The sequence below is a fragment of the Cryptomeria japonica genome, chromosome 10 (assembly GCF_030272615.1).
Source record: "Cryptomeria japonica chromosome 10, Sugi_1.0, whole genome shotgun sequence".
Classification (NCBI taxonomy): domain Eukaryota; kingdom Viridiplantae; phylum Streptophyta; class Pinopsida; order Cupressales; family Cupressaceae; genus Cryptomeria; species Cryptomeria japonica.
Genome location: NC_081414.1, coordinates 511714064 through 511738860, shown reverse-complemented (window position 1 = coordinate 511738860; position 24797 = coordinate 511714064). Strand labels below are relative to the sequence as shown.

General features: G+C 38.0%; 1 protein-coding gene across 1 annotated transcript in view; it reads right to left on the bottom strand.

Moving 5' to 3' along the window:
* Nucleotides 1-24797, bottom strand: part of LOC131079883 (probable LL-diaminopimelate aminotransferase, chloroplastic) — a 237792-nt gene that overhangs the window by 18379 nt on the left and 194616 nt on the right. Inside the window, exon 8 of the mRNA XM_058017925.2 lies at nt 21906-22226. Within this exon, the coding sequence (XP_057873908.1) occupies nt 21906-22226 (321 nt within the window). The remainder of the gene's footprint in view (nt 1-21905; nt 22227-24797) is intronic.

Genomic DNA, 24797 nt, shown 5'->3' with positions numbered 1-24797 from the left:
GAGAAGGCATTTGGATTGCCTTAGAGTAGATTTTGGTTGCCAAGAATGCAAATTTGAAAGCCTAATGAAAATTTCGTTCCTGACCCTTTCAAAGGGTCCAGAGCGAAATTTCTAAGATTCCCCTTTTTCTTTGCAAATCAAGACAAGATTTTGGTTTTTATACCCTAGAAGGGAGTGAGACAAGATGTTCTATGCCTTGGAGGAGATTTGAAGTTGAAAGGATGGCAAAATAGCCCTAAAAACAGATTTTCGCTCCTGACCCTTTCAAAGGGTCTAGAGCGAAAATCCTAAAATCTACCTATTCCTTTCAAATTTATGCTAAGCTATGCCTAGACCAAGGTAAAAGATGCCCTTGTGATTGCCCTTAAGTCGATGGTTGTCTCCAGAAGTGATGATTTTAGGACAGAAGAAGAAATTCGCCCCTAACCCTTCAAAAGGGTCCAGGGCGAAAATCCTTCAATCACCTATTTTGCCTTGCAAAATCAAGATAAACTTGGGTTGGATGAGAGAAGAAAAGTGTTTCCTTGCCTTGTGAGGTGGATTGAAGTTGAAATGATGGAAACAAATGAGCTACAAACAAGAAATTCGCTCTTGACCCTTCCAAAGGGTCCAGAGCAAAAAACACTAAAACCATCCTTTTCTCCAAATTTTGTGCTAAGTCAAGCCTGGACTAGGGTGAGAAAAGCTATTTGGAATGCCTTGGAAAGATGTTTGACCTTCAAAAATGTGGATTTTGAGCTAAAGTTGGAATTTCGCTCCTGACCCTTCCAAAGGGTCCAGGGCGAAATTCTTATAGGGTCTGTTCCTGGAGAAAATCTTGGGCAAGTTTCATGTTAATATCTTTTTGTTGATGATTTAAGTTGAAAATGCTATGTCGAAATGAATTTATCATGTGTCCTTAATCATCTTTTGGCTTGTTTTGGCAGATGAAAGAAGACCAGGCCAGGACAAGGACGACTTTCTCCAGCCCAGCGTCAATAAGGACGACCTTCTCCAGCCCAGCCTCATCAAGGACGACCTCTTCCAATCCAACATTTGAAGGAAAGACAAAGTGGCATCCCAGTCATCACTCCTCCAGTCGGGTTGGTCCACTTTAGCATGTCCAGATTCAATGCACCTGACTCATCAAAGATGGCACTAACTTCGATGTACCTACCCCGGCTATCCATTGGTCGAATATTCTAGAGAAGATGTGTCCAAATAATGCAATTATTTCATTGGTCAGAATTAAGTTTGTTGTAACAAACCCTAATTAGGGTTTCATTGTAAAATCTTGGCCATTGATCTCAAATTGATCTAAGCCATTGAATTGTATTGTGGGCACTATATAAGCCCTGGCTCCTCATTTGTAAAGGCTGATAGTTAGTCATTAATAGCTAGGAGGTTAATAGTTAGTTCATAGAGGTTAGAATAGCTAATGATTAATAGCAAATAGAATAGCAGTTAGAGTAGAATAGGAGGACAAGGCAAGAAATTGTTGCCATTGATTGTAAATAAACTCCATTTTCATTGAAGTAATGGTGAAGTGTGTCGTTTCTTGCAATATGCATGGTTTCTTGTTGAATCTTCAATTCTAGATGGTAGATGATTAGATTGAATGAAGAAAATTGTTGAATGCACCTGTGTGGAATCCATCTAATCCAAACCACTAGCCTCTTGCTGATGGTATGTGCGCCTTGTGTGGTCAACTGGAATAAAATGAGCTTAATCTTAAGTCGTTACACGTCTATTGTTCATGCATTATCTTGAATGGTGATCAGTGTCTGATGGTGTACGATTTGAACATGTTGGAAGCACCCCTTAGAAGATTGCACTGAGTTGGTGTTGAATTGTTCAACCTGATGGTGAGACCCAGCCCAGTAGGACTCCACCTAGTCATTCATCCATTTTCTCGCATTATAGGTAGTAGAGTAGACATCCTGAACCCTGCATCTTTTGTCATTTGTTTGTCTTCCAGTTAGTTAATAGGACTTGTGATTCTAGCAAATCAGACGTTTAGGTCATTGAGTGTAAGTCCCCTTGTGATTCCAGCAAAATCGCATCATACCGCGAAGAGCTTATCCACACGTAGAGATCCTACATAACAGAACCTTGGAGTTACTCTAACTGATCCTTCGGCGAGATCTTCAGCAGTCAGGAACTTTGCTCAAGAGAGGATAAGGTACCTTTTAGGTATTTTATTCTATGTTTGGTCGTGTACAAAATACACATCAACAGAATTGGCGCTAGGAGGGCTTGAACGCAATGAATGCGTAAACAGTTGGACTTCGAAATTTTATCAATTTATGTTTGCAGGAGTTATCCAGGACTTTTGTCCCTCCTCTCGCGCTCAACAGAATTGGTGCCAGAGGGAGGGGGGTCTGAGCATTTGAACGTCGGATCTTGTCAAGTCACATCGTATTTGAAGAAATCATCTTAAAGCTTTTTACCCTCCTCCACGCTCGACATAATTGAATTAGGAGTGCCTGACAGCGAATGCGAGCTCTTGAATCCAAGGAAGATCAGTGGAAAGCCTTTTCTCAAACACTCGATGAAAGTGATACAGAGAAGGAAGGTGATCGCTGGGTCGTCAGTTGGACTTGCGAAAACAAGGAAGCAAGCTGGAACCAATTGAACGTTCAAGTTGAATCTGAGATATTCAAGATCTCCCTTATTCCAGAAAATCCAAAAAAAGTGAAAAATAGAAAATCCAAAAAAATCAAAAATCGAAAAATCGAAAAAGTAAGATTTCTCAATGGAGCGGCAACAGTTTCACGAGGAGCCACAAGTTGATTTTCCTAAACTTTGGTGGAGATTAGATACACAGCTTTATCCACGCAGATTGTCCGAGTTTGCAAGACCAGGGCAATGTCGGGTCCATGAGACAGAGGAGCATGATGAAATGCATTGCTTGAAGTACTTATCAAGGATGGAATCGGCAGCACAGGGAAAAATCTTCTTTTGGGATGTCCCTAGGCCAGAAACAGAAGAAGGCAGCTTCAGTGTCCTAGAAAGCAAGGATCCTCTTCTAAGCTTCTTGTGGATGATTGAGAGTCAGCTCATTTTGAATGGTGAAATGCGTTTAGAAAACATATTGCTACCATTGTGGTGTAGAATTCACAACTCACCTCACTCTGAATTTACTTGCTCAGTATGTGAAATGGCTATCAATCAAGTCAGAAACCAGTTTGGAATGCCAACTTTGTCCAAGGAAGAATGTATTATTAACAGATCTTGGGGTGCACATCTTGCAGTTGAATTCAGGGGGACCTATGAACAAGACATCGTTCTAGCATCTGATTGTGAGAAGGATCAATTGTACGTTGACGATACAAATGCACTTGATGAACAATGTATTACAGTGGATAGCCCGCCATGCCTTGCACCTGAAAAGGAAAACCATGAAACAAAAGTTGAAGAATCAGTTGAGAATACTCAAACAGTAATAAAGGAAGGTCCAGGAGTTGAGCAAGCAATTAAAGGAGAAGATGACTCATTCCTTGAAGAATTCTCGTTTATGCTACAAAAGGAAATCCTTAAGATTGAATTGCAGGAGGTTTCAAATAGCATTCTTAAAGAGGACAATCAAGTTGACATATTGAATGAAGAATTACAAATCATCATAAGTGAGCCTAGATACGAAGAACAATTCAAAGGGGCACTTAAAGATTTCATCACTCTCATAATATTTGAAGGGGTGTTGAAGGATCTTATAGAAGAAGTACAAATGGAATCACTGCCAAAAATTTTTCAAGATAAGCAAGTTACTGTGAGTGATATGATCCATCATCAGCTCCGACCTCCTGAGACTAAGCTTGAAGAAGAAAGGCCACCAGAGATTACATTTGATCAACTAGAGGAGATGTTTGAAGCTCAATTCCTCGAGGAAACTCTCATTTTTGAAGACATGCTTACAATGTTTCATGAAGATGCCTGGTTTATGCAAGATATCTCAGTGAAAACAGAGAATGTTGAGCTATTCGAAGGGGCGCTGAGCTTGTTACAAGAGGAATTTCCTAATCAAGATCAACACACTGTGAATGCTCGTGGAATAGTTCATCATCAATGGCGACCTCCTGAAGCAGCTAGTGACCTCGCTCCCGACAATGCAGTTCCGTCTGAGCCTGAAATATGCCAGGTTGTCTCTTTCCTTAATCCCAACCTTGAAAGTTATTATGATTTTGATTATGGGGATTTTGGGAAAACAACTTGCATCTGGATTGATCATGGTCCTAACGAATTGCCTCAGTTGATCATTTTGAGTGAAAATTTGCTCGAGTATGAGAGATGCATGGTGAGAGTTTGCATTTCTGTATTTAAGGATGAATTTGCCCGATTGAGAACCATCACGTTTGCCATGCTCCTGTTGCACAACCTGAGAAATCATGTGAAATCATGTATATATTTTGCTTCTTTGAGTCGTGTTGAGTCTGGGGGTCTTGTATATAGGTTTGGAGTAGGTTTTCTTTTCGTGTCTCTAGTTAGAAGTTTTTGAGCCTTGTTCTTAATTTGCCTTGAGTCATTTGACTCATGATCTAGTGTGACTCAGGTAGTTTAGTTGTTTGCTTTCTTTAGATAGTTTGCTTTTGGTGTGCGCTTTAGCTTAGTTTGCCTTGGGTCAGTCCGTCGGTCGTTTGCTTTAGTTTAGGTGTCTTGAGTGGGAGCCTACATCTTGTGAGAAAGGCGTCTGTGTTGTTTCTCACACACTAGATATCTATTCATGAGGTGCTCAGAATCCGAGGTTGTTCCTCTCCAGCTTTATCATCTGATCAGGACTTGTATTTGACTTGGAAGGGAATCATTTTCTGTATCTTGATGCCGACATCGGTTGATTACTACATCTTCACAAATTAATAGACTCCGAGTCATTATGGTTTTTAGGCAAAGCTGTGATTGGTGAAAAATCTAAAATCTGACTTCAGTGCCACCGCAATCCTCAAACCCTAGTAAGCTTCGCTGCTTACGAGCCAAAGGAATTGACAGAATGAAGAAGCAATATCAAAAGGAATAAAATTTTAAAAAAAAAAAAAAAAAGAATGAGAAAAATCAAGAAAAAAAAAATGAAATGAAATGAGATATCAAAATTGGCTAATGGGAACATACGAGTACCTCCATTGGGGCTATGGACGCCTGGCTGGCAATGGAGCAATGTTCGTGAGATTGCGGCGATAACCTCGTCGGGACTATGGACGTCTGACTAGCAGCGAGGCTCTATCTAGGATGCTTTTGAGGTTCAGATAAACTACGTAGCCAATCACAGGGGAACCTGAAGGTCATGATTGTCTTGTCGAGAGGAATGAATACACTTGCACACACCTGGGTAATCAAAGAATAAGTGTCTGGATGTGGTTTGAGATTTTCCTTCCACTTTGAGTACATTTTCTAATCTCTTGATAAGCTGGGTTGAATTTTCCGGAGGTTCTAAGTGTCAATTGAGTCTTTATCTCTGAAATGTTCCGAAACATTTATTCAAGGTGGCGCTAGATGTTGTGACGTATTCACACATCGCCCCATTGCAAATGGGGACCCCTACTTTTTGCTTTCTGGGGTTTGCTTTCTAGGTGTTTAGGGTTTGTATGTTAGCCTTTGCATTTTGAGTGTCGCCAGGGGATCAATAGGATGGTAGGCTTTGCTTGAGCCAGGGGAGTCAGCAGGTGCCCCAGAATTAGGGTTTCTTTGAGAGTCTTCCTTAGGGCCTGGTTTTGCTCTCATTGCTAATTGTGTCTTGCTTTGTGAGTGGGTATCATTCTTGAGGGTCTGAGCTAGGTCAAGTTGGTGAGTGATGAAGTCTGGAATGTCATCCTGATCTTCAAATGCCCTGATATTTGGCTGTCTGGAATGCCTTGATCTTGAAATTTGGCTAAGTCTGGAAAATCATGTTCCTGCATTTGGAAAGAAAGTAACACGGACAAGCTTTCTCTGAAAGTACGTAAGGCCCCTTGAAGAAACAGCATACACAACGACCACTAGTGCTTATCCACACGTAGAGATCCTACAACAAAGAACCTTGAAGTCATCCCGATTGATCCTTTTCGCGACATCTTCAGCATTCGGAGACTTTATTCAAGAGAGGATAAGATACCTCTGGGTATTTTATTCTGTGTTTGGTCGTGTACAAAATACACATCAACACTTCCCTATCTGTTTAAGTTGGTTATCTATCATCTTATGCTACTTAGTTGCTTACTTCACCTTTCTTTTGCCAAGTCAAATCTTCTATGTCACCGGTTGAATTCTTCAGAAGCACGATTTTCTTCAACTAGTGGAATTGAATTAATATTTGTTTGGTGCGTTGATATTTCATGGATGGTTTTAGAATTTCACAATTATTTGGTGGTGATGTCATTTTTATATAATGCCTTGTGTATCTTCACCTAATTTGGGGGTACGTGTTTTCTCACCTTTTTTTTGGCACATTTAAGATTCATGGATGTATGAAGTATGTAAGCTATGGAGAACATGTGTGAGATAGCACATGCCTTGCGTTTTTTTTACAAACCAAAAAACAAATGATGGCAATACTGAAAAATGCCAACGTATGCCTTGTGTTTTTCAAACACGTGTTTTGTCTCTGGTTTGTTGCAATTACTGGAAGAATGCCAACGGTGTTGCCACGTTGTGCATCTACAGAAATGTATGTTTCCGTTTTTATTTGTTCTTTGATAGTTGTTTTGGAGTATGTAACACTTTTCATCTAATCTGGAGGATGTTTAAAAATTGCTTTGATATTATTAGATGTTTTTTTGTTGAAAAATTTCAATTGCTTTTTGGAGATGTTTTTGGTAGGAATCGTTTGTTAAGAGTCAATTGTCTATGGGGATTTTAAGAATATGGAGGATCGTGTTTTTGCGATATTGCTGAAGCTCTACATAATAGCATGGATTTTGATATTTTGAAAGCGTCGAAACCATGAGGGATTTTTCTGTTCAATAATGGCACAGAGGAAGTTGTGTTCAGAAGACGACTTTCCTTCTTGATAAAAAATGCTTATGGGGTTCTGAAGTCATGTCTTGTTTTGTGTTCAAAGCTTTCGAGAGTGCAAAATATCAGAATCGTTTTTTTGTTTGACGCGTAGTTTTGGTGAAGGATTGGCGATGAAGTAAAGGAGTTGTGTCATGTTCTGAATGACAGGGATATATATAAAAAATACTTATGTTATGATGTGTGTGGGTGTTAAGATAACGGCACGGATCATATTGAAAAGTAAGATAAAGAATGGTTAAGCTGTGTGTTGTGTTGTGTGCTTATTAAAGTGATTAAGAATCATTAGTGCATATACAAAAAGGATTCACGATGTTGAAAGAGTATGTTGCGTTAGAAGGGTTTTGGCACATATCGGAACAGAAATTATGTGTTGTGGGTAGATGGGAAAAAGATTCCTTGTTCTGCTCTAGGTCGTGGCATGTTCATAGAAATTTGAATCATCCTCGCATTTTGTGAATCTTTTGTTCTGAATGTCATGGATGTAGCTTGAGTTTGTTCGAATATTTGTGGAGCACATTTCTAAATGGAAGAGCCTAGTATTGATAAATTAAAGTTGCTGGAAGAAGATATTGAAAGCTCTATTTGTACGCATATCTACCTCTGCATTTTGGGTTGACTATTGTTTATGATTAAAGGTTGAATTCAGCTCTTTGAAGCTGTACAGTGTTACAATTCTAGAAGAGGAACATTTTTTTTGCAGATTCTTTGATGTGTGTGCCTGATTTTCGTGAAGTAGGTGCTTCACTAGTGTTGTCTTTGTTTCAAGAGGAGTAGATGCTCTCAGTGGGTTGGTGCTCACATCTGTAATTTGGGTTGGTGCCCATTTGTTAATAAAAAGCTTTTGAAGTGTCCTGATTTTTTACCCAAAAGGGTTTTCCATGTGAAAATTTGTCTTTATGTTCATACCTTCTTTATGCAGTTCATAGTATGTGATTCTAAGAATTGAATGTTTTTTAAATATTGATTCACCCCCCCTCCCCTCAGTATTTTTTGTGCGCTTTTCAAAAGATATATAAATGTTCATTTGCAATCTTAACACTTCACTTGCTTTGTTTTAGATGGCTTTATTTTAGATGTTTTCAAAAAAGAAATTTCTCAAGCCCATAGATGTTAGATATCCAGCTACTTCATTTTGTTATAAAGGATAGTTGAGGTGTCGAGCCTCTACAATTTATCGTGGTTAATTTAGAGTAGGGTAGATAAAGGCAAGCACACCTAAAGGAAAAAAAAGTGAAAAAAAAAAATCGTTGATGAAAGGAGAGAACGAAGAGCAGTTCCACTTCCTTCCTTTCATCTTCCACTGATTAATTAACTAGTTTCCCCCCTACTATCTAAAGGGCTAGCAGGTTGATCCCTACAATTCTATGGAGAATGGGGCTACTTTTGGAATGCCTGGTCGCAGCAGTAAACTGATTGCAGGGAAGTTTCGGGTTGTTCCTACCTGTTGACGTGTATTTTGTACACCATCATACACAGAATAAAATACCTAAAGGCATCTTATCCTCTCTTGAGAAAATAGTCTCTAACTGCTGAAGATCTGCAAAAAGGATCAGTTAGATGGACTCCAAGGTTCTTTTAGTGGGGTCTCCACGTGTGGACAAGCTCCAGTGGTATGATGTGATTTGCTGGAATCACAAGGGGACTTACATTGAACTTCCAATCTGCTTTGCTGGACACAGGCTCTGACTAACTTAGATTTGAAAAAAATGGAAAAAAGATAAGGGCGAAGAGAGGATCTAATCCTAATACTAAGAATGTAGGAGCAATGATTGGATTTTTGATGAAACTCTAACTAGGTCTTGTTTTGACATCAATGGAACATCTACACAAGACTAGTGCGATCTTCTAAGGGGAGCTTTATGATGTTCAAATTATCACCGCAGGCATAGATACCATCCAAGTTGATGCATATCAATGAAGAGGCGACAAATTGAAATTGAGCTTAAGCTGAACGATTCCAGTCGACTACACAAGGCAAGTTTGCAATCAACAAACTGCTAGTAGTATGGATGTATGAATTCCACCATCAATCAATCACATTCCCTCCATTCATCTAATTATCTACCATCTAAGATTGAAGACTTCAACAAGAAACCATGCAAATTGCAAGAAAACGACATATTTCACCATTACTTCAATGAAAATGGAGTTTGTTTACAATCAATGGCAACAATTTCTTGCCTTGTCCTCCTATTCTACTCTAATTGCTATTCTATCAACTATATTCTAACTCTTCCAACTATTTACAACTCTCTCTAATCATCTTTTACAAATGAAATGTTTGGGCTTATATAGTGCCCACAATACAATTTGATGGCTTAGATCAATTCAAGATCAATGGCCAAGATTTTACAATGAAAAACCCTAATTAGGGTTTGTTACAACCATTACATAACATTTAATGTTTGACCAATGATAAAATTGTATTGCTTGGACACATGTCCCTTTTAGAAAAATCGACCAATGGATAGCCGGGGTAGGTACATCGGAGTTTGTGCCACCTTCCATGAGTTAAGTACATTGAATCTGGACATGCTGAGGTGGACTTCACTGACTGGAGGAGTGATGACTGGGATGCCACCTCATCTGACACTTGAAGCTTGCTAGATACTCAATTTGATGTCTTTGAGAGGCTATCTTTAATTAACTCTTGTTCTAACTCCTTTTGTCCTTGATGTGCAGGATGACGATGTACCTCGCCTTGGAACGCTGGATTGAAAGAGGTCGCCCATGTCTTGGCTTGATCGTCCTGGCGAAGACCGTCCTGGCGAAGACCGTCCTTGATCCGGCTTGATTTTCCTTGAAGAGACCTCCATTTGATGCCTACACAACATTTCAAAATTAGTACCATGATTTTGCAATACATAACATAAATTAGAGAGCAATTTTTTAGGAAACTTAATGATAAGTCCTTTATTAATCATTTCCTAAAAAAGACTCTTGAGCTAGGAATTCAAAATTTCAAAATCAAGGCAATGACAATCAAAATTCGAAATTAAAACAAGAGATCTTGCCATACCTTACTTGAGAGCTTAACTCTAAAATGCAAAATGAATAAAATTCGCCTAGGCGAAATTTGAAATAAGATGGTCTTGATGTGATCTTCAAAAGAACGTTCCTCTTATCAACTTCGCCACCCTTCAAGTCTTGGACGTGATCTCCTCTTCAAGTTAGCAATTTCGCCACCCTTTGGATTTCAACGTGATCTTCAATTGCACCTTTGACGTGGTCCTAAATGGATCTCCAAGTTCACCCTTGACAAATCGCTCCACTGAAATCTCCAAAATATCGCACCACTCTAGATAATATTAGCGCCACCTTTGGTTTGAAATTCACACTCCATACTTGAAATACTTCGCACTTCCTTCCTTCTCCTCAAGATCGCATGTAGAAAGCAAGAAATGATTATGTGAAAATGATTGTTTTCACCCTCCATATATAGCGCTTGCACCTTTTCATCCCTTAGGCCGACTTGAGGATATAAAACAATTTTTTAAATGATTTTTAAATGATTTAGCAAGGCCGACCTCCAAGTATAGCGCTTCAATTCGATTTTTTCTATTAATTAATTAATTAATTAAATGCCTTTCGTTTTTTAATTTGTAAATTTCGATTTTTAATAAAGGCAAAATAATTAATAAATGTCAAACGCCATATTAAATGCTAATTAAATTAGATTTTCAATTTTATCGAACTTAGCATTTAAGGAAAATTTGAAATGTTTATTTGGCACCAAAATTATAAAAATGAAAGGGACGTACCTCATCGCTATGGTCCCTTGGAGAGGGACAGGAGCGATTTTGCTCTTATGGGCCTCATTTCACTTCATCACCTTCGAAAATTATATTCAACGGATTCGTAATGCCTCCTTTCATTCAATCATGCCTTGAGATCGGTTGAAATTTGGTGAGAAAATCATCTACAACAAAAATCGCTCTGGTCCCTTGGAGAGGGACAGGAGCGAACTTAAGCATTTTGGTCCTTTGATGGCTTTTGGTAATCTTCAATTTGTCTTAAACGCGTTCATCTCGCCTCCTTTCTTGCCTTCGAACATAAAATTTGCTTGGTCTTTGTTCAGGACGTACCCTATGAAGAACTTCGCTCTGGTCCTTCAATGAGGGACAGGAGCGAAATTGACCCTCTAGGCAAAACTTCATCATTTCATTGTTTTTGATCAAGTCTGGATGTTCTATCATGCTCATTTCGTCCTTCACCATGCCTTTGATGTCTCGATTCGTCCAAACAAGGTCAGGAATGGCTCAACTAAGCATTTTCGCTCTGGTCCCTTGGTGAGGGACACGAGCGATTCGCCTTGGACCCTTGGAGAAGGACACGAGCGAAATTTGACTTTTCGCACTCTTTATCAGGATAATTTTAATGGAATATAACATTTAAGTATAAGTGACATTTCCTTCTATGTTTCTTCTTTCTTATACTTTAAGTTATATTCCATATATACTTTCAGGATGTTTGAGAGTGGTTTCAGACCTCCAGGAGTTATATTGCAAAATCTAGTTTTTGGAGGTTTTTTCAGTTTCCAGACTTAGTCAAATTCAGGATCAAGGCATTCCAGACTTAGCCAAATTTCAGGATTAGGACTTCACTCAAGCCGGACTTGCTATCCTATGTGATCCCCTGGGCGACGCTTCAAGTTATATTCATTTGATAAAATGCACCTCTTTGGACCTTTTCACATCGTCAAGACGTTAAAATCTTGCAAGGACAAAGCAAAATTGGATTTGTAGCTCCGGTCCTTCACTGAGGGACAGGAGCGTTTTTTCCCCTGGAGGCATTTCTGTGCTCATGAAAATCTTCAATTTATATTCAATGGAAAGATCTTGTCGTTCTCCATTACTTCAAACGTAAAATTTGTCTGGACTCTGCAAGGATGATGAGATATTTGAAATTGAGCTCCCGTCCTTCACTGAGGGACAGGAGCGATTTTGCTCCTACAGGCCAAAATAACAAGATTTTACACATTTTAACACTTCACAAGGCGAAAACAAATCATTTGAGATGCCTAGGATCAAAAATCAAAAATGTCAAAATTTGGTCAAAAATATTCAATTGGACAAAAATTCACATTTCATCTTCAACACTTAGACAAATTTAAGCTCTGCGTCAACATTCCAATTGAAAATTAGACCATTCTGGCGAATTCATTTCATTCAAAATTTGCATTCTAGAAAAGGAAATTCAAAAAGCTCCCAAAACTAACTGGATTTTGGTCCGAAAAGACGGTAATTAGAACCCTAAGGCTTGACCCTAAATCCAGACAACTAACAAACTAACAAAACCCTAGAAAAAGCAAAGCGAAAACGAACAAAACGAGCAAAAAACATGGGTCCCCATTTGCAATGGGGCGATGTGTGAAAACGTCACAACATCTAGCGCCACCTTGAATAAATGTTGAAAAACATTTCAGAGATAAAGACTCAATCGACACCTAGAACCTCTGGAAAATTCAACTTAGCTCATCAAGAGATTAGAAAATGCACTCAAAGTAGAAGGAGAATCCTCGACCAGATCTAGACACTTAGTCTTTGATTACCCAGGTGTGTGCAAGTGTATTCATTCCTCTCGACAAGACAATTATAACCTTCAGGTTCCCCTGTGATAGGCTACGTAGTATATCTGAACTTCAAAAGCATCCTGGATAGAGCCTCGCTGCCAGTCAGACGTCCATAGTCCCGACGAGGTTATCGCCGCAAGCTCACGAACATTGCTCCATTGCCAGCCAGGCGTCTATAGCCCCGATGGAGTTACTCGCATATTCCCTTTAGCCAATTTTGATATTTCGTTTCATTTCACTTTTTTCTTCATTTTTCTTTTTCGTTTTCTCTTTTTTTTCATTTTTTCCTTTTGATATTGCTTTTTCTCTTCGTCAATTCCTTTGGCTCGTAAGCAGTGAAGCTTACTAGGGTTTGAGGATTGCGGTGGCGCTGAAGCCAGATTTTAGATTTTTCACCAATCACAGCTTTGCCTGAAAACCATAATGACTCGGAGTCTATTAATGTGTGAAGATATAGTAGTCAACAGATGTCGGCATCAAGACACAGAAAATGATTCCCTTCCAAGTCAAGCACAGGTCCTAATCAGATGATAAAACTGGAGAGGAACAACCTCGGATTCCAAACACTTCATGAATAGATATCTAAGAAATGAGTCTAACATAAGATCCAGGATATTGCCAGCGTGCGGGCAACAACACAAACGCCTTTCTCACAAAATGGAGACTCCCACTCAAGACACCTAAACTAAAGCAAACCGACCGACAGACCGACCCAAAGCAAACTAAACTAAAACGCACACCAAAAGCAAACAACTAAACTACCTGAGCCACACTAGATCATGAGTCAAATGACTCAAGGCAAATCAAGAACAAGGCTCAAAAGACCTCTAATCTAAAACACGAAAAGAAAACCTACTCTAAACCTATATACAAGAGTCCTAGACTCGACACGACTCAAAGAAGCAAAATATGTACATGACTTTACATGATTTCTCAGGTTGTGCAACAGGAGCATGGCAAACGTGATGGTTCTCAATCGGGCAAATTCATCCTTAAATACAAAAAGGCAAACTCTCACCATGCACATCTCATACTCAAGCACGTTTTCACTCAAAATGATCAACTGAGGTAATTCGTTAGGACCATGATCAATCCAGATGCAAGTTGTTTTCCCAAAATCCCCATAATCAAAATCATAATAACTTTCAAAGCTAGGATTAAGGAAAGAGACGACCTGACATATTTCAGGCTCAGACGACACTGTATTGTCGGAAGCGAGGTCACCAGCTTCTTCAGGAGGTCGCCATTGGTGATGAACCATTCCACGAGCATCCACAACATGTTGATCTAGATTAGGAAGTTCTTGAAACAAGCTCAGCGCCCCTTTGAATAGCTCAAGATTCTCTGTTTTCACTGAGATATCTTGCATAAACCAGGCATCTTCATGAAATTTTGTTAGCATATCTTCAAAAATGAGAGTCTCCTTGATGGATTGAGCTTCAAACATCTCCTCTAGTGGATCAAAGATAATCTCAAGTGGCCTTTCTTCTTCAAGTATAGTCTCGGGAGGTCGGAGCTGATGGTGGATCATATCACTCCCAGTAACTTGCTTATCTAGAAAAAATTTTGGTAGTAATTCCATTTGTGTTTCTTCTACAAGATCCTTCAATGCTCCCTCAAATAGCATAATGGTGATGAAATCTTCAAGCGCCCCTTTGAATTGTTCTTCATATCTGGGCTCACTTATGATGATTTGTATCTCTTTGTTCAATATGTCAACTTGATTGTCTTCTTCAATGAGGCCATTCGAAAACTCTTGCAATTCAATTTCAAGGATCTCCTTTTGTAGCATAAGTGAGAATTCTTCAAGGAATGAGTCGTCCTTTCCTTTAGTTGCTTGTTCAACTCCTGGATCTTCCTTTATTATTGCTTGAATATTCTCAACTGATTCTTCAACTTTTGTTTCATAGTATTCCTTTTCAGGTGCAAGGCATGGCGAGCTATCCATTGTAATACATTGATCATCAGGTGCATTGGTATCGTCAACGTACACTTGATCCTTCTCACATTCAGATGCTGAAGCAATGTCTTGTTCATAGGTTCTCCTAAATTCGGCTGCGAGATGTGCACCCCAAGATCCATTCATGATACATTCTTCCTCGGACAAAGTTGGCATTCCAAACTGGTTTCTGACTTGATTGATAGCCATTTCACATACTGAGCAAGTAAATTCCGAGTGAGGTGAGTTGTGAATTCTACACCACAATGGTAGCAATATGTTTTCCAAACGCATTTCACCATTCAAAATGAGTTGACTCTCGATCATCCACATGAAGCTTAGAAGAGGATCTTTAGTCTCTGGGACACTGAAGTTGCCTTCTTCCGTTTCTGGCCTTGGGACATCCCAAAAGAAGATTTTTCCCTGTGCTGCCGATTCCATCCTTGATAAGTACTTCAAGCAATGCATCTCATCATGTTCCTCTGTCTCATGAACTCGACACTGCCCTTGTCTTGCAAACTCGGACAATCTGCGTGGATAAAGTTGTGTATCTAACCTCCACCAAAGTTCAGGAAAATCAACTTGTTGCTCCTCGTGAAACTGTTGTTGCTCCATTGAGAAATCTTTCTTTTTTGATTTTTGATTTTTCAATTTTTTTTTTGGGTTTTCTATTTTTCACTTTTTTTTGGATTTTCTATTTTTCACTTTTTTGGATTTTCTGGAATAAGAGAGATCTTGAATATCTCGGATTCAACTTGAACGTTCAACTGGTTCCAGCTTGATTCCTTCTTGCGTAAGTCCAACTAACGATCCAGCAGTCACCTTCCTTCTTTGTTTGAGAAAAGCTTTCCACTGATCTTCCTTGGATTCAAGAGTTTGTGTTCGCTCCTTCAATTTTGTCGAGCGTGGAGGAGGAGCAAAAGTCCTGGGTAACTCCTTGCGAATATGAAATGATAAAATTTCGAAGTCCAACTTGTACAAGCCCTCCTTCTAGCGCCAATTCTGTTGAGCGCGGGAGGAGGGACAAAAGCTCTTGAGATAACCTCCGTAAATTTGAAGTGATAGAATCTGGAGTTCACGTACAGGCCCTCCTTCTAGCGCCAATTCTGTTGTGCGCAGGAGGAGGGTGAAAAGAAGTCTTTAAGATTACTCCTGCAGACACGAATTAATAGAAACTGAAGTCTAGCTCTTTAAGCATTCATCGAGATCATGCCCTCCTTCTAGCGCCAATTCTGTTGATGTGACGTTTTCACACATCGCCCCATTGCAAATGGGGACCCATGTTTTTTGCTCGTTTTGTTCGTTTTCGCTTTGCTTTTTCTAGGGTTTTGTTAGTTTGTTAGTTGTCTGGATTTAGGGTCAAGCCTTAGGGTTCTAATTACCGTCTTTTCGGACCAAAATCCAGTTAGTTTTGGGAGCTTTTTGAATTTCCTTTTCTAGAATGCAAATTTTGAATGAAATGAATTCGCCAGAATGGTCTAATTTTCAATTGGAATGTTGACGCAGAGCTTAAATTTGTCTAAGTGTTGAAGATGAAATGTGAATTTTTGTCCAATTGAATATTTTTGACCAAATTTTGACATTTTTGATTTTTGATCCTAGGCATCTCAAATGATTTGTTTTCGCCTTGTGAAGTGTTAAAATGTGTAAAATCTTGTTATTTTGGCCTGTAGGAGCAAAATCGCTCCTGTCCCTCAGTGAAGGACGGGAGCTCAATTTCAAATATCTCATCATCCTTGCAGAGTCCAGACAAATTTTACGTTTGAAGTAATGGAGAACGACAAGATCTTTCCATTGAATATAAATTGAAGATTTTCATGAGCACAGAAATGCCTCCAGGGGAAAAAACGCTCCTGTCCCTCAGTGAAGGACCGGAGCTACAAATCCAATTTTGCTTTGTCCTTGCAAGATTTTAACGTCTTGACGATGTGAAAAGGTCCAAAGAGGTGCATTTTATCAAATGAATATAACTTGAAGCGTCGCCCAGGGGATCACATAGGATAGCAAGTCCGGCTTGAGTGAAGTCCTGATCCTGAAATTTGGCTAAGTCTGGAATGCCTTGATCCTGAATTTGACTAAGTCTGGAAACTGAAAAAACCTCCAAAAACTAGATTTTGCAATATAACTCCTGGAGGTCTGAAACCACTCTCAAACATCCTGAAAGTATATATGGAATATAACTTAAAGTATAAGAAAGAAGAAACATAGAAGGAAATGTCACTTATACTTAAATGTTATATTCCATTAAAATTATCCTGATAAAGAGTGCGAAAAGTCAAATTTCGCTCGTGTCCTTCTCCAAGGGTCCAAGGCGAATCGCTCGTGTCCCTCACCAAGGGACCAGAGCGAAAATGCTTAGTTGAGCCATTCCTGACCTTGTTTGGACGAATCGAGACATCAAAGGCATGGTGAAGGACGAAATGAGCATGATAGAACATCCAGACTTGATCAAAAACAATGAAATGATGAAGTTTTGCCTAGAGGGTCAATTTCGCTCCTGTCCCTCATTGAAGGACCAGAGCGAAGTTCTTCATAGGGTACGTCCTGAACAAAGACCAAGCAAATTTTATGTTCGAAGGCAAGAAAGGAGGCGAGATGAACGCGTTTAAGACAAATTGAAGATTACCAAAAGCCATCAAAGGACCAAAATGCTTAAGTTCGCTCCTGTCCCTCTCCAAGGGACCAGAGCGATTTTTGTTGTAGATGATTTTCTCACCAAATTTCAACCGATCTCAAGGCATGATTGAATGAAAGGAGGCATTACGAATCCGTTGAATATAATTTTCGAAGGTGATGAAGTGAAATGAGGCCCATAAGAGCAAAATCGCTCCTGTCCCTCTCCAAGGGACCATAGCGATGAGGTACGTCCCTTTCATTTTTATAATTTTGGTGCCAAATAAACATTTCAAATTTTCCTTAAATGCTAAGTTCGATAAAATTGAAAATCTAATTTAATTAGCATTTAATATGGCGTTTGACATTTATTAATTATTTTGCCTTTATTAAAAATCGAAATTTACAAATTAAAAAACGAAAGGCATTTAATTAATTAATTAATTAATAGAAAAAATCGAATTGAAGCGCTATACTTGGAGGTCGGCCTTGCTAAATCATTTAAAAATCATTTAAAAAATTGTTTTATATCCTCAAGTCGGCCTAAGGGATGAAAAGGTGCAAGCGCTATATATGGAGGGTGAAAACAATCATTTTCACATAATCATTTCTTGCTTTCTACATGCGATCTTGAGGAGAAGGAAGGAAGTGCGAAGTATTTCAAGTATGGAGTGTGAATTTCAAACCAAAGGTGGCGCTAATATTATCTAGAGTGGTGCGATATTTTGGAGATTTCAGTGGAGCGATTTGTCAAGGGTGAACTTGGAGATCCATTTAGGACCACGTCAAAGGTGCAATTGAAGATCACGTTGAAATCCAAAGGGTGGCGAAATTGCTAACTTGAAGAGGAGATCACGTCCAAGACTTGAAGGGTGGCGAAGTTGATAAGAGGAACGTTCTTTTGAAGATCACATCAAGACCATCTTATTTCAAATTTCGCCTAGGCGAATTTTATTCATTTTGCATTTTAGAGTTAAGCTCTCAAGTAAGGTATGGCAAGATCTCTTGTTTTAATTTCGAATTTTGATTGTCATTGCCTTGATTTTGAAATTTTGAATTCCTAGCTCAAGAGTCTTTTTTAGGAAATGATTAATAAAGGACTTATCATTAAGTTTCCTAAAAAATTGCTCTCTAATTTATGTTATGTATTGCAAAATCATGGTACTAATTTTGAAATGTTGTGTAGGCATCAAATGGAGGTCTCTTCAAGGAAAATCAAGCCGGATCAAGGACGGTCTTCGCCAGGACGGTCTTCGCCAGGACGATCAAGCCAAGACATGGGCGACCTCTTTCAATCCAGCGTTCCAAGGCGAGGTACATCGTCATCCTGCACATCAAGGACAAAAGGAGTTAGAACAAGAGTTAATTAAAGATAGCCTCTCAAAGACATCAAATTGAGTATCTAGCAAGCTTCAAGTGTCAGATGAGGTGGCATCCCAGTCATCACTCCTCCAGTCAGTGAAGTCCACCTCAGCATGTCCAGATTCAATGTACTTAACTCATGGAAGGTGGCACAAACTCCGATGTACCTACCCCGGCTATCCATTGGTCGATTTTTCTAAAAGGGACATGTGTCCAAGCAATACAATTTTATCATTGGTCAAACATTAAATGTTATGTAATGGTTGTAACAAACCCTAATTAGGGTTTTTCATTGTAAAATCTTGGCCATTGATCTTGAATTGATCTAAGCCATCAAATTGTATTGTGGGCACTATATAAGCCCAAACATTTCATTTGTAAAAGATGATTAGAGAGAGTTGTAAATAGTTGGAAGAGTTAGAATATAGTTGATAGAATAGCAATTAGAGTAGAATAGGAGGACAAGGCAAGAAATTGTTGCCATTGATTGTAAACAAACTCCATTTTCATTGAAGTAATGGTGAAATATGTCGTTTTCTTGCAATTTGCATGGTTTCTTGTTGAAGTCTTCAATCTTAGATGGTAGATAATTAGATGAATGGAGGGAATGTGATTGATTGATGGTGGAATTCATACATCCATACTACTAGCAGTTTGTTGATTGCAAACTTGCCTTGTGTAGTCGACTGGAATCGTTCAGCTTAAGCTCAATTTCAATTTGTCGCCTCTTCATTGATATGCATCAACTTGGATGGTATCTATGCCTGCGGTGATAATTTGAACATCATAAAGCTCCCCTTAGAAGATCGCACTAGTCTTGTGTAGATGTTCCATTGATGTCAAAACAAGACCTAGTTAGAGTTTCATCAAAAATCCAATCATTGCTCCTACATTCTTAGTATTAGGATTAGATCCTCTCTTCGCCCTTATCTTTTTTCCATTTTTTTCAAATCTAAGTTAGTCAAAGCCTGTGTCCAGCAAAGCAGATTGGAAGTTCAATGTAAGTCCCCTTGTGATTCCAGCAAATCACATCATACCACTGGAGCTTGTCCACACGTGGAGACCCCACTAAAAGAACCTTGGAGTCCATCTAACTGATCCTTTTTGCAGATCTTCAGCAGTTAGAGACTATTTTCTCAAGAGAGGATAAGATGCCTTTAGGTATTTTATTCTGTGTATGATGGTGTACAAAATACATGTCAACACTACCGTACGTGCCCCAAGCACCATTGATCTCTAACCCGTCTTTGATAGATGATTAATGGTCCAAAATGAAGAAATTGTTGGTTTGATTATTAAATTTTAAAAACCTTAAAATTATTTATGTTTTCTAGCTCATAAATTATTTACATTTTTGTAATAGTATTCACTCTATATTTTGAGTCTCAAATTTTAATATTTTTTGAAATTTTAATTTTTGTAACTCATTTGCACCTGTAGACATGTTTCCTCTTTCATCGAACCTATTGTGCAAATCATAAGATATGCTAATGCAAACTATACTAGCTTTGGAGAGAAATATGAGACCTTTGCTGGAGCAAATGAAGCAAGCCAACTATAGCAAGGATCCCACTTTGAGATTTTATGAAGAGCATATTACGTCTATTGTGATGTAGTGATAGAACACTATGAACACCCCACTTCATATGGCAACCTGTTTTCTAAATCCCAAATGGTATATAGGGAGGCTTAGAATAGTGCCTCCATCTCATGATGAAGAGATGGAAAAAGGGCTTTGAAGACCCTTAAAAAAATGCAGTTGTTGAGAAGTCTTCTTTAATTCTCACACAGTGGCTTGCCTTTGTCAATCTTCATGGTCCAAGCTTCAACAAACCAAAGGCAAGGACAGATAGAGACGCATTAGCTCAAACTAAGCTATTGTACGGGGGATGTGGCATGGAAAGGATGCACCAAAGTTGAGGATACTTGCCACTTGCTTCCTTTCAGAAGTTTTCAGTCCCCCTGCTATAGAGAGAAATTGGTCCACATATAGCTTGATCTAGTCAATCAAGAGGAACAACCTTACCTCTAGACAATTAAAAATGTTGGTGGCCATACATAGTGTCTTGCAGCTACAAGATTGACAAACCCTTGATATTGCAAAACTACAACTTCACATTGGGATGTTGATCCCAAAGATGTTATACATGTTGATGAGGAAACACGAGGGATTCACTGCATGAGGAAGCCCCTCATAGTGGTAGCGACTCAAACTTGAACTCAAACTTTGATTTTGATACAGACCTACCAACAGCATATACTAACTAGGGACAGCTATATATTTTCTATGTTTATGTCATTTTATTGTTTTAACTTGCAACTTTTGGGCATTCTATTGCAATTGTTATACAATATATATGCATGTTGACAATGCAAGCATTTAAATTTTGTTGATTAGTTTGACATTTCTCATGTGAAATCTCAATTCAAGACTAATGCTATATATTAGGTTTCTATGTCTATGATAAATACTTTATCAATGTCATATGAATATTTAAAATTTCCTCATATTTTAAAATTTTCTTTTCTTTTTAAACATCAATCCCTTTCCGTCCCTAGAAAAATGGCTATGAAAAAACCCACAATGAAACCACATCTCCATCCCAAAAACTTGGAAAGAATAGGCTTTAAGTGTTTAATTTGTGACAACCTCACTAACCAATCTAGAAATAAATTTACTAGTTTCTTAAAGATTCTTCTCCCTCACTCCTCTAGGAGCAAACTGAATGGGATATTACACACCCTTCCAGCAAAAAATAATAATTCACAAGACCCATATCATGGTTAATCAATGAACAATTCATTCCTAAGGGGTTAGGCTATCCAAGAAAGAATGCCAACTTTTACCAATCATCACATGGTTCAGGATTGAATTCCTTTACTCTCCACGCAGAAATTATTATTAATCATATAGCATTGAATACTAGACAGGTTGGAAGGATATAGAGTAGGTAGGTAGATCTGCTCAATAACTTATATGAGCCATTATATTTCATATATTTAATTTACTTTCTATTATGTTTAGAGAAGCTTCAAGAATGACGTCTTCATTAAATTCTGTTGATTATTATCTTACAATACAAACAAATGGGCATGTTCAACAGCACAGAAGGACACTCACAATGACAGAAGTTTGGGTAGCTTATGGAGAAATAAACAATCAAGAAATATATGTCCCTCAAACAACAAAGGAAAGTTGCATTTATATCATATATATGATACTGCAGATAAACGGAATTGATAACCAAAGAAGATCTAACAAGATGGCCTTTACAACTTCAAATGCAGAGCAAATGTCTTTGCAAAACAGCTAACTAGCACTATTTGTATTTCATCTGGATGCACCTTAATTCTACCTATTAAGGCAAAACAGTTTCCATAAGTTTCAACACTCGTGTGTAAAAATCATTGTACTAGATAAAGGCAGAGTGTAAAAGCATTGAAATAAAATAGTACCTCTCTTGCTCCAGGGATTTCATATATTGATTTTGGATTATCATCAGACATGTAAATTGCATAAGCAGAATCATATACTATAATCGAGCCATTGTCTTTTGCAAATGCAACAAGTTGCTCCATTTGTTTTCGTGTGGCTGCAGAACCTGTTGGATTATTTGGCGAACAAAAGAATATAATATCTGTCCGGGGTACAGATGACAAATCGGGGAAAAAATCATTCTCTGGAATACATTTCATGTACTCAATCTTCCCATACTTCTTTACATCATTCTGATATGTGCCTGTCTGGCCCATTATAACACTTGAATCCACATATGCCTGTCACAAATGAAGCAAAAACTAATACCTTAGCTGTGACAGAGACTTAACTCTTATGGAAGCAGCTGACAAAAAAAATCTTGTTAAGAGATATTACCAATAACCAACTACAATTAAATATCATTGCCAACCAAACTCTCCATCCACTAGAGTTACTTGTGATAGATGGGCATGTCAAACATATCCTGTCATTTACTAAAATACTTCTTTAAAAACTAATGCTCCTGTAAGTTTAATCTATTAGTCTTCTAGAAAGCTATCTTTCTTAATAAAGATTCAATCAATCTCATAATTGTAAAAATCCCATTAATATTTAGCTAAATAAATCACCTACTTTGTTTCCATGACAAGAGTTATTCCATTTAGCACAAATACAACTAAGAAAATCATTTTATCATATTTGAGTTTTGTCCCACAGCTACTCTTTTGTAATATAGGATCCCCTTGAACCTCAAACTTTTCTATTGAGAAAGAATTTCATGCCCCAAACAACAAAGGAAAGTTGCATTTATGACAGTGGCTATCAAAGTAAAATCATCCATGTTCATTTATATAACTTCTTTCTTTCCTTTCTATCATCAACAAGACCATCCATATAGACTTGTTGATGATGGATGTTTCATTTGGGAATGAATTACCACAATTAACCATAATGACTAATCACAACTACTAAATAAAGAGCTCTGTGTATTACTCATGTTTTAAACTATTTCCTTATTATTGTATATGCTGTCTGCAGTTGTAAGATTTCCTTCCAGCAAAACAATAAATTAGAAGCTTATTTAAGCAGACATAATTGAAAAAAAACTCATTATTTGTTATCTCTTGTAAAAGATAATAAGGACTGTACTTGAACTGCACAATAATATTAATAAAGTATGGTAGGCAGTTCCATTTGAAAACTTAAAATAAATTATGAGTGAAAAGCAAAACAGAATCTAGAGCATTAGAAATTTGCATTTGTGAACATCAAGAAATTACTGATTACTGCTACATGACAACCCTTTGGCAAAACTAGATTGCTAATCATGTAAGTACATATTATATGATGAGTGATAAACAGAGCAGAATCTAAAACATTAGAAAATTGCATTTGTAAATTTAAGGAAATTACTGCTTTAAGCAGCATGATAAGCTTTTAGCAAAACTAGATTTGCTAATGATGTAAGTACTTTATATAGAGAATGTGATTGTTGTAACTTATATAGAGAATGTGATTGTTGTAACTGGAATGTATTATTGTGTTGCAGCCTATTCCCATAACTCGATATTTAAGGATTGTTTGGCAAGGGTAGGAATTTACTTAGAATATTTACACTGAATTGTAAATGGTTATTAGAACCAAGTTCACCATGCCATGGTCTTTTGGTGTGTTATAATTCATGCTGCATAAATCACTTGAGTATGGTCACAATATCCTTCCCAGGTAGCTGCATCTTATCATATTTCAATCTTCTCTATAAAAAATTAAAGCTAACACTTTGTTGAGTTTTCAACAAGTTATAAAATGAAACTCCTATCAACGATGAAATTTCATTGTTACTCTAAGTTCAGTGGTTTAATTTGACATTCAGTCAACTCTTCACCAAGTTATTGTCAAGATTTTTCTCAGATTTTTGCTCAGTGTGGAATATTTAATTTCCCTCATTATACCATAATGAGTGGATCATGAAACCATGAGATAAGAGATGCATGGAGGGGAGCTTGAAATAGTTCGGCTGGTTATTCAAAACATAAGTAGAATTTCATTTGCCACTACTGCTACAGATTCCTGAGAACTTCATCGGAAATTGATTTAGATTTGGACACTTAGATGCTGATGTGTGCGTCAAGGTACTTCATCACAGTTAAATGCATGAGACTTAGCACAAAGAGATAGGTCCAAAAACCTATTGACGTGTTTTTAATGACTACGTCGAACACAGAATAAAGTTGCCTAACGGTCACTTCACTCTCTCTTGATCAAAGTGCGATTGCATCCTAAGATTGCAGAAAGTTCAAACAATCGACTCCAAGGTTCCTTTATGCTACGAACGTGGCTCGGTTGGCTGATGTGTTTGTTGGTAATCCAAGGGGCCTTACGTTTGCATCATTCTTTCACTTTGTTGTGGCTGGACCTCCATCATCAGATATGGCAATTTGTTGATGCTTTTGTTTCGAACGAACTAAAATGAACTGAAAAGAAAGGGGAAAGGGTTAGAAGGATCTAAATCTACTCCTAAGGGCAGTGATATCAATAGATAGTGCTCTACTGGACGAACTCCAGATAAACCAAGCTCTGCTTCGCCAAGATCAACTACAACTCTGCAAGAACCGGTGCAATCTTTTGAGGATGTTGAAGGATTTTCACATTGAGAAAGTGCATTTGAAGACTCAACACGGCGCAATCCAAACAACTATTCACAATCAAACTTAGCATAAATTTGGGGATTCAAGCTAACTTTACACTGCAACTTACAATCAGCAAGATGCAAAAAGTATGAACCGTGGGAATTCATCAAACACCATTACATTCTCCATCGAAATCAAAGCACTTTATCTAACAACTGAGAAAATAAAATTATACTCTAA